At 36.7% G+C, this 11205-nt stretch overlaps 1 protein-coding gene across 1 annotated transcript; it reads right to left on the bottom strand.

Moving 5' to 3' along the window:
- Positions 1-968: 968 nt before the first annotated feature.
- Positions 969-10726, bottom strand: LOC129952305 (nuclear pore complex protein Nup75). The gene is made up of 12 exons (XM_056064824.1): positions 10590-10726; positions 10431-10531; positions 10094-10366; positions 9698-10031; positions 7230-7352; positions 6821-7167; positions 5007-5119; positions 4809-4913; positions 1757-1884; positions 1500-1690; positions 1286-1442; positions 969-1209 (listed from the first exon to the last, which is right to left on the bottom strand). Exons 1-12 carry the CDS (start codon positions 10614-10616, stop codon positions 1084-1086), a joined length of 2025 nt encoding a protein of 674 aa, XP_055920799.1. The 5' UTR covers positions 10617-10726; the 3' UTR covers positions 969-1083.
- Between the last annotated feature and the right edge of the window lie 479 nt (positions 10727-11205).

Below are 11205 nucleotides of genomic sequence, written 5' to 3'. Positions count from 1 at the left end.
TATTGACGAGTGCAGTAGATCTGTCAAAATTCAAAACTAAACATGTTTTAAATCTGTATTGGAATTGATTCAAAGAGGGGTAAATCAGCCAAAAAAATCCAGATCTGCACATTTGATCTTAAATCAAAAATAAATCAATTTATTTTGACTCTTAGAATGCAAAAAGTAAAAAAAAACTCGCACCCACCCCAAACCCTATAGTTATCCCAAGCACGGGGCAGCATGCTCCCCTTACATACCTAGCTGTTAGTACGCCGTGCTATCAATTAAAAAAGCTTGTTTTAGGCTCAAAAATGCAATACAAAAAAAGTAGGGTTAAGTCCGAAAAAGAAAATATTTTGTTCTATGACTGAAAGTTGTTTCCTCGCCTCAATATTTAAAACGAAGGAAATTCGTGCTGCGGTAATGGAAAGTCGCCCAATCAGATTTAATAACCACCTCACTAACCTGCTTTCTTTGGCCTGCTAAAAATTCTAAAATACAGCGGGCTTGAAAATCTGCTTGAAGAGATATTAATTTCTGTGTCAATCCCAAGCCCAAATATGTGCCTTCTTTCGTGTTTTCCAAACTGATCACTTCCTTTTTTTGACTCAGTAGATCGGTATTTGGTGAAAGCGTGTATCTATCTAGCTGGACTTTTGGCAGGGTGGGCGCTTTAGTCAGGATTTTTTCGTGTTGGCCGGTTTAGGCTACTGGTCTCCTTTTTTCTCCATAAGACGGAGATCGGCGTTCGGACAAGGAGCCACAGTTCCGCGGATGAACTCTCGGAGCTACTCAAAACTTTGATTATCTTCGCAGGTCATGGTTTAGGATCCATGGACTATTGGAAAAGAGCGGACAGGGCCTACTCTTGACGTTCGCCTTCTTGAATTTTTCAGAATTCTCCGCTTCAGCAGCTTTTCCATTTCCATTTTTTTCTAGACATGTTAAAATTTATTTATTTACTTAATTTGAATAGAAAACAGCAGTTCAAAGGGTCTCATAATAACCGATTTATTAATAATGTTTTTTTTTCAAATGTATAAGTTTACAAATCTTTATAAAAATTGTTTTTAAATAAAAATAAAAAATAATAATAGTAAACTAAGCTATAACAGTATTTTCAATAATAATTGCTCTGCTTAAATTTCTTGCACAAGCTAGCCGCAGTAAATTTATTATCTCTTCAATATTTTCGATACGATAATCCTTTAAAATGTCAATTGTCGCCTTAAATATATTAAAAAAAAAAAACATTAATTAACAATTTTTTTAAATCTCATCTCATGTATCTTATATAACTTACGTTGGGATTCTTTTCTATAATTTTCTTCTTTTTCTCAATCAAAGGAACCAATTGGGATTCTAAGTGATTAAGAATCGCACAGGTTTCTTTTGCTAGAATTTTAGGATCTTTTGATTCTAGCAAAGGAATTGTATCAATAAGCAATGACGGCCAGAAACTGAAAACAAAGAGACATATTTACTTATCAAATCCTATACGAAATCAGTTTGCTTACTATTCCGGTGTTATTTTTGAGTCCAACAGATTAACAAGCAATTCAGCAGCAGGTAAAAAATCCTTGCGTCGATAAAATTGATAAAAATCAAAATATTTTACCAGGAAAACCAATCGTGGGGAAATGAACATTTTAGCTCCAATGTTAGCGATTACATCTGGACAGATCATGTCACCATGTTTAGAGTAGTGCTGATAAAATGATGTTACATACAGAAATTAGCCAGTGAAAATTTTAAGATAAAAAGAAGAACTTACATTTAAAAAGAAATCGGCAATAGATGTTACAAAAATGGCATCTTTTGCTCGAATAGCCCACTCTAAAGCATTGCCGTATCTTCCATCGTCGAACGATTTTTTTGACTGAACCTTACAGATTTCCTTTTCTATGAAAAAAATGTAAAAAGGCCCATTTAAGTTATTTACTTTTTAAAATAATGGAATATCTATTGGTTGAAATTAAAAGGAATTCCAGAGGCAAGAACGAGGAGACTATACAAAAGTTAATGGTAGTCCATACGTTTCAAGGTTGTTTTTGTTTTAGCTTAACAATTGTATATGTTTGTTTCCTTAATGTATAGAGTTTGTATTTGTATTTATTTATTAAATTTACTAATTGCAATAAGATAATAAATCTTTTAGATGCATACAAATTTACAGTTATGTTTGACGAATACTTAATACGAATAGGTGCCAAGCAGTTTCTTTCTTTGATGGGAAAGTGCGGGACAGTGACACAGAAAGTGCGGAGTGTCTTCATGCGCCTCCTCGCCACCGCATCCTCTGCATAAATCATCTGAACTAATTTTCATCTTTTTCATATGATAACCTAACATATTATGTCCGGTGATTATGCCTACAAGTGATCGAAGTGATCCCTTGTGTAGCTGCATAATTCTTTCCGTTCTTTGTTTGTTAAAACAGGGCCAGATCTTTCTTATAGTGCCGCAGGGGTCAAGAAGGTTCCACCTTTCATCGGCTTCCTCGTTACCTAGTATATCGCTGTGGCCTGGGACCCAGCAGAGGCTAAGGTTGTGCTGTGCGCCAAGAACCTTAAACTCTTCTCGGCAGCATGAAACAAGATTTGATTTTACCTCAGTTGCAGTAATCGCTTTTATTGCCGCTTGGCTATCAATGTAAAAGGTGATATCAGCTCGTGGTATCGTCATCATTGATACCTTTTTAGCAGCTGTTGTCACTGCCAGGACCTCCGCTTGGAAGACGCTACTGTAGTTTGGAAGCCAAAGCGAGGCGGTTAACTTGAGAGATTCAGAATGGAAGCCTGCCCCTACACCAGTGCCCATTTTAGAGCCATCAGTATAGATAGCTATTGACGACTCACTGGAGTATGGTATGTAAGTGCGGGATTTTATAGTCTATGACCCATAACTTTATGAAGGATCCATGTCCTATGGAACTGTTTATCCAGACTTTAGTTTGACTAAGTCTAAGGGCACTTTTGACCGCAGATTCTTGAACAAGGAGTTCTAGGGGAATTACATTGAGTATAACTTCCAGTCCCACAGTTGGAGTGGATCTCATTGCTCCCGTAATGCCAGTGCATACAAGTCTTTGAACTTTTGTCAAAGTTTTCAGGTTCGTGCTCTTTTCTGAAGCTTTCCACCATACCAAATTACCATAGGTTAGTATTTGTCTAATTATTGCCGGATACATCCATCTGATAATTTTAGGGTTTGGTCCCCAGGTTTTCCCGAAAATTCTATTGCAGGAGTAAAAGGCAATCGATGCCTTTGGTGTTCAGGCCCCAGTCTAGTTTTTTATCTAAAATCACACCGAGATACTTTGCGTGATCAGAGATTTTAAGAGGGCAGCCTTCAATTAAAGGTATTTTAAAATCAGGTATTTTGCGCTTGTTAGTAAATAGCACTAGTTGTGTTTTAGCTGGATTGACTGTCAGCCCATAGTTCCTAGTCCATTTGCTTACCAACGAGAGAGCGTATTCGGTTTGTTCACTGATAGAGGGTAGGAACTTGCCAGTCGCTAGTAATGCAAGATCATTAGCGTAGGTTATTATCCTTACTCCACTTGATTTCAATTTAGAGAGTATACCGTTCATGACAAGAACCCAAAGTAGCGGTGAGAGAACTCCACACTGAGGGGTGCCCCTGCAATTGGTTACTCTCATCCTTTCTTCCGCTAGCTCAGATTTAATTTGTCTCTTTATGAGCATACACATTATCCACTGTGTTATTGCCTTTTCGACTTTGTGGTCGTCCAACGCTTGCTTCACTGTTTCGTTCTTCACGTTATTGAAGGCTCCCTCAATACAAGAACGTGCAATGCTGTTTCAACGGTTTTGTATTTAATGTAGGCATGTTGAAATTCTTCCGCTAACACTTATTTTAGATCGGTTCGGTAGGAAATTTGTTGCAATCTTACACGGACTTTCAAGTGAGTCGACAAATAATTGATCCAATTTATATCTGGCGGTTATGGTGGAGTCACATTTGTACATTTGTATTAAAACCAGGAACACTCTTTGTAAGTTCTGTTTTTGGGAACGTTGTCTTGATACAATTTTAAATTATCTCTTATCCCAAATCTGTCGGTACTAGCATGTAAATATATTTTGAGGATTTCCAAGTAAATATGCTGGTCCATTATTCCTTGTACTCGTAGGTAGGTATGTATGTAGGTTTCCTACTCCCGATGCAGTCATAAATACCCAAACCATGACCGAGTCACACCATTGACGTGCTTAATTGTCTTCAATTTAGTTGCTTTTAGCTTTTCGTTGAGCTTACGACAAACATTGACTTTACCATCCGAGCCAATAAGATTATATTTGCGTTCGTCTTTACCGATTTTGTTTTGCAAATGAAACTCTTAATTTTGTTTGCTTTGCTAATAAGCGGTTTCTTCCTGGAAATTCGTCCATGAGATTGATAGTTCCGTAAAATTATCCGCATTGTTTTCGAACACGATAAATTTTGACCTCTTTAGGATGTTTAGGCAAAAAATCAAGACGTTTTTACGTCTTATTTTCACCTGCTCCTGCTTTCTTGTAACATTTTATAATGTAATAACTGAGATTTTTTAATTCTCCAATTTTTCTGAAGGTTTTGCTATTCCTTAAGTGTAGAATTACCAAATATGGTACGTTCTGGCCGTTTTGTCTACCCGTTTTGCACAGATCAGAATGTTGATACACAGTAATATTAACAATAATCTTAGTCTTAAAAATTAAAAACAAAAACGCTTACGAGGAATAATAAAACGCACATTTAAAATTACTCCTTCAATAGAAGTAAAACTTTCAATCCCAACTTAAATTATATTATTAACTTACCAGCTAAATGAAGTCCTTTCTGACGACATATACCAATTATTTTTAAAGCCTGTTTTTCAGTGCGGATAGGAATTTTAGTTAACAAAATTTCCATTGCGTTTCGACCTAGAATAGATTTTTTTATTTATATTTATGTTTAAAAACAATATACATATTAACTTTAAGTTAAAATGACTTTAGGGGATTACTTTAACTTACCTTCATACGAGCAGTGTTCCAAATAATCTAATCCGAGTTGCCAAAGTGGGCTTCTAGACATTAGGCTTGAACCAAACTCAAACAATAGAGAATCTCTCAGTTTTAAACAATCACTGAATGTAAATAAGAAAGATACAATTTAATAATTTGTTGCAGTTTTGTTTAACAAGACGAAAGCTAAAAGTTATAGTCTTTTGGAAACATAAACCATTTCTGACAAAGACAAGATTTTAATAAAAAATGTTAGATCATAAATGTTAAAAAAACAGGTGTTTGTGTTTTGAAATGCAGAATTTGAGCTTCTTAAGAGAAATTCTATAAACGTTTTCATATCAAGAGCTGAAATAATAGTCGGTCGATTGCAAGGAAGAATCAACAACTGGCTCTTACAGGAGGCTTGGGCAAAGGTAAACGTCAAACATAAATAAATTAGGTGGTGCAACAGTCCGTAGAGAACTAGAGCCTTGTGACTTAAAAATCTCAACCATTCCTCTCTGTGAGTCATTTCATTAATCACAGTTTTTATGCCGAATCGGAACGACTAATTTGAGAAAGCACTTTTAATTACTCTTGGAGCATGAGACAGTACCCTTTAAAAAACTTTAGGTGCCATGATAGGAGGATGAGCTGCTTTAGTTGGAGAAAAAATCGAGCTAGAATCCTCATCCCGCATGAAGATGGAAGAGGGTCAACGTAGCAGTAGACGTGATAGGGGCAATCACACCAACTATTTGGCTCAAGAAGCAGAAGAAGCCGGAAATGAACAACAAAAGAGGTCGCTCGGGTTAAGAACTCAAACCAACACCGGGTGAAAGATATATGTAGATGTGTATTTGCTAATTTCGGATGAGGAGCAGTAAGAAAGATATATGTTCCGCGATCAAAGCACTGGAGAACAACAAAGTGGTAGGGCAAGATGGCTTTCCCTCAGAGCTGTTGCAAGCAGCGCCAAGTTCATCGAGTGAATTACCTCTGAACGCTTCAACGAAGAGTGGATAAAGAGAATGATTGTCAAGCTCCCAAAAAAGGCAGACCTGATTAAATGCAAAAACAGGAGGAGCATTTGTGTATTGCCTGCAGTCGCCAAAACAGTACCGAAGGTTGTTTCAGAACGCATAAGAGAACTTCTCGAAGCAATACTTGACACTGAACAAGCAAGATTTCGCACTGGAGATTATCCCGCATGGATCTTATCGTTTTTATAAAGGCGACTAATGAAGGGTCCAATGTCGAGTCTTATACGGAGGAAGATTTGAAGCCTTAAATGGAATCCGATAGGGTTGCATACTGCGACCAATTTTGTTCTTATTAGTGATCAGTGATGTGATACGGGCATCCTTGAAAGAAAACAACGAAGGAATAATTTGTAAGCTGAAAACGTACCTGAAACATCCAGACTTCGCAAACGATGTTACCTTAAAGGAAAATGGAATTTCAACAAGGGTGGAGAGAGAAGCAGAAACTGGGTCGCTGTAAATTAACACAGAACAAAAATTATCAGCTTTGGAATCTCCCACTCATCCTCTCTAATAAACATTGCTTAACAACCAGTAAAAAAAGTAGAGTTTTCAGTAAAGTATTGGCTCTATTGAAAAAGGTTTAAGGATCTAAGATAGATTAAGACATAGTTTTACGAATTTTAAGAGAAACGTATTTCAATTTACAAAAATAAATAAAATCGAAGGGTGTATTTTTTGTTTTTGAATGGAATACATAATTAAAAGTATTTATATCTTTTTTATCACTTATCATTCTTTTTCCAAAATACGGTTTTTGCTTCATATAAAACAAAATTAAATTGTGGTTCTACTCACCCAGATTTTTGGTCACCAATTGTCTGAAGTTTCTCACAATGATACAACAAATCGGTTAAATGTGTAACAAACCATTGGTTATCACACATTAATTGGATCGCATGAATAACTTTATAGAGATCGTTTTCCATCAAATTTAAAATAACCTTGTCCAAATACTTCAAAGAACCACTATACGACTTTCCTTTGTTAGTTATCCATCGATTAAGCCATGAATTAGCTAATGTAGCCAACTCGAAGTGTTTACAAGCTGGTTCTGTATAAAAAAGATATCCAGGTAAAAATTCATACCAATAGTTTGATTCTTTAATTTGTTCGTTCCATGTTTTTGTATCGCCAGTGACTAACTGAAATTTTTGTTCGGGAAGTTTAAATATTTAACCAATTTATTAAAAATAGCAACGCTTACTTTAATGATGACCTCTAGATTAGGTTCAATAGACACTATATCCGCTGCAAGCTTCCTTTCTGTGTCTACTTGCCAATATTGCCATTGGGCACGGAACTTTTGTATAGAGAATCCTCCATAGAGCTTTTGGAAATAAGTGTACAAATTATTATGACTTAAAAATGCAGGAATTTTCTTAAAAACATGTCTTTTTATCTGTTACCTTGTTTTAGGAATAAAATTTAATTTCTGTATGCAAGTAAATATTATTAAATAAAATCTTAATTAAAAATGTATTCGTAAACGTTTTTTTTTTATAATAAGCACACACTCAAGGGGATATTACTACCCTTATTATGCAGAGGCACAGTGTGGTAAGGCATTCCACATTCTCGTAGTACGGCTAAAGAACGAATCTCTGTTTTTGACAGTACGACCGAAGTTGGGCTCGAGGGTGTACTGATGAGCATTCCTGGAAGCGCGAGTATAACGGTTGAACTGTTTAAGGGGAGGAATGCAACTGGCTATTTCACTAGAGCATAAGCCGTTAAAATAACGGTAAAAAAGGTTGAGACAAGAGACCTTACGACGATGTTCAAGCGAAGTAAATGAACTTATGATGATATTATCATCTATCAATTTAAATGCTTTACGTTTAATACTATCCAAGAGGCTTAAGTAAGTTGCAAGAGTACCAGCCCAGAGATGGGAGTTATACTCAAGCTTTGGACGTATGTAAGTCTTGTAGATAACAATATCAGAAGGGTTGAAATACTTCTTGCGTCGCCTAAGGAAACTCAAACACCTTGCGGCATTTTTTACGACATCATAAAAATTAGAAAGTGTTGGAGATAGAGCAGAGCCCTGGGGCACACCATCATTTATTTTATGGTTTTCAGACTTGAATCCATCCAGTACTACTTGTATTGAACGATCCGAAAGGTAATTACTAATCCAATGAAGCAGGGATTCATGCAAACCGAAAGCACGCATTTTCGATAAGAGAGCCTGATGCCAAACCCTATCAATTGCTTTTGAAACATCAAGTGCAATAATCTAACTTTCTCCAAAGCGATGTAAAGATTTGCTCACTGTTCGGTGAGATGAACCATGAGATCACCAGTGGACCTTGCTATGAAAGCCGTATTATCGGTCATTAAGAAGCTTTCGATCTTCGGGATATTTCTTGAGCTGATAATTAATTAGCGTTTCCATGACCTTGGTAAGAAGGAACCTAAGTGCAATCGGTCGGTAATTAGAAGGTGTTGAAGATTCGTCTCTTTGGGAATAGGCTGGATAAATGCGGTTTTCCATCCGCTCAAAACGAGACCTGAGGAGTAGGACAGATGAAAAAGCATACGCAGTGGTTTTGCGAGGGTTGAAGAACACCTCTTCAGAACAATAGCGGGGATACCATCCGGACCAGCGGATTAATGTGTATTTAGATCTCTAAGGACTCTTGCCACAGTACGGGTGCGAAAAAAGATTTGTCCTATAGAATCACTAACTCGCTCAAGTACAGGCGGAGTCATAACACTCACTGGCAGCTTAGAATTGGCGGCGAACTGCCTAGCAAAGAGCTAACAAAAGGAGTGTCATTGACAACGAGCGTAGGAACCGTTGAAGAGTAAGAATTCCTCATGTTTTTTACAAATGACCAACAATTTTTACTGCCTTTGGGACATTGCAGTATTTTTTGACGTAATTTTTGGTCATGTAAAAATTTGGTCCGTCAAATATGGACGTTGCAGGCCTTTCTGGCTTGTTTGAACTTTTTCCACTTTTCCTCAGTATGGTGGGTAGGGTCTTTGACCCTAATCACCTCTTTACAGCTCGCATCAAACCATGCGTTTTCCTTAGGTCTGATCCTTTTAACCCTGTTAGGTATAAAAGTTCTCATTCCCAGGAGAATTAAACTTGTGATCATATCAGCGCTGGCGTCAACGTCACTATTGAAGATGCATAGTGACCAGTTAAAGATCCTGAAGTAATTATTGAGACCGTCCCAGTTGGCTTTCTCGTATTGCCAAACGGTTCTCTTAGGAGCTCTTTCTTTAACTGAACAGTTTTGACACGAGAAATTTGCTGATATAACACAACGATAACATTAGACTAGAGGAGATAGAACACTAATAGTGTACTTATCAGGGTCAGAGGTAAGAAACAAGTCAAGAGTGTTTTCTGCTCGACCTTCAACGTACTATATTCAGGTGGGCTCGTTAACCAGCTGAGTTAGGTGGTTCAACTCAGTGAAGATTTCTGCACACACTCCTTCGGGTGTGCTTTGGTATGAATGTTGAAGCCATGACGAATTGTGCAACGATAGGACGAAACAATTCTTTGGATGGAATTAGACAAAGCATCAAATTCACGAGAAGTTGATTCTCTGTCTAAATTAGGGATTCGATAAAATAAGCAGTAGTGAATGATTTGCTTATTTACGGAGAATTTAAATCACATATATATATATATAATTAAAAACAACTTACACTAGCAGAAGGCATCGTTCTCAAGATCTGTTCAGTCATTTTGAAAGCGCTATTTTCTGACAGAGGATGCAGCTGTAGAATAGCTCTCGCAACATCGACCTGTCCTTGCAAAATTAACCCCTTGACTGTCGGCCAATAATCTTCGTCATCGCCAGCGTCTCTTCCTAACAAAAGAAGATCTGTAGCCATTCTCTCAACGGCGGGAAAATGAAATCTAATCCAATCCAGTAGCTGTGGTACCACTACATTCGATGGTGACGGATTGATGAAAAATATCTCACATAGATGCCATACACATTCGATGGAGTAGAATATCGTTATATAGTTTTGATATCTGAAAATTAAATTCATAAAGTAGATTAAATCAATAAAAACGTAAAAGTCAATTTCACATACTTTGAACTCTCTTCGCTTTGTTCCAATTGGGAAGAGTCAACTTCTTGCAGTTTCTCCAGACAAGCACGTATAATACTGCGATATGTTCGTGAAATTTTCAAATACCCACTTTTATTTCCTGTCTTTTTTAGATCTTGAAGAGTAACAAACGTATTATTTGCCTCAGCGAGAAGGCTTCTTAAAATTGGTTCATCGAAAAGGAACTCCGGTTGTAGATGAAAGATGTTTACTTCATCTTTGTTGGCATATTCTGTTGGTCGATCTTGCGTTGTACTTTTTTAATAAATAAATCGATATTTTATTTTGATTGCAAGATGTAAATTATAATATGAATTACCTTGTAATATGCTTGTAAGCTGTGAGTGAAATTTTGCTCCCATTTACAAATTTGCCGGTTATGGAAGTGTTGTTTCGGGTGCTGAGTGGATCAATTATACCCTAAAATTAATGATTAGCATTAATGGGGAGGATCTTTTTGTGAAGAAAAATAACTTACGAATACTGCAATTTGTTCTTCCTCCATTTTATGTTTATTTTAATTTGGATATTGTGTTAAAAATCACAAAATTATGTGAAATATTCTCCCGATTTAAAAAAGTAGTCAACACAAAAATGTGGACAAACGGAAAATCACAAACAAATCTGTCATTAGGAAATTGAAAAAGAGGGAAATGCGAAACGTCAAAGAGGGTGTGTTCAGATATTTTGTTGAAGATGTGGCGGTCCTGACATCTATGTGACAACTCTGATGACTAAACTCAAAGTCACCGCTCACTCACAGGAGGCTCTGCAATCGGTTGAAAGCAAAATTCAAATATTGTGACCAACGATTTTGTCTCAGACTGCAGCTGCCGATTTTATAATTATAGACATTCAATAAAAACTTCGATGTCCAGAGTGGTTCAGTTTTTGTTATATTCCGAAAAATAAATATTTTAATTTGTAATCTATTACATCTTGTGTTTCATTGGTACAACACACCAAAGTGGTGACCCCGACGTGATCTCGTCATAATTAAGCACAAGTCTACAATTTATTTGCCTTTCCTTTTTTCTCTTTTTAATTTACGAGGACATGGTGGATCAGGATCCTGAAGCAGCTGGCCAAGCAGC

Source organism: Eupeodes corollae, chromosome 3 (genome assembly GCF_945859685.1).
Source record: "Eupeodes corollae chromosome 3, idEupCoro1.1, whole genome shotgun sequence".
Lineage (NCBI taxonomy): Eukaryota > Metazoa > Arthropoda > Insecta > Diptera > Syrphidae > Eupeodes > Eupeodes corollae.
Note: the sequence above shows the minus strand (reverse complement) of the source record. Positions and strands in the feature narration are given on the sequence as shown.

What these genes read in the sequence shown, in the direction of transcription:
- LOC129952305 (XM_056064824.1), bottom strand. Translation starts at nt 10,616, where the DNA reads ATGGAGGAAGAACAAATTGCAGTATTC. An exon ending in CAAAGCGAAGAGAGTTCAAA is followed by an intron (nt 10,032 to 10,093) that starts GTATGTGAAATT and finishes TTTAATTTTCAG; the next exon opens with ATATCAAAACTATATAACGA. An exon ending in GAAAGGACTTCATTTAGCTG is followed by an intron (nt 1,885 to 4,808) that starts GTAAGTTAATAA and finishes TTTTTTTCATAG; the next exon opens with AAAAGGAAATCTGTAAGGTT.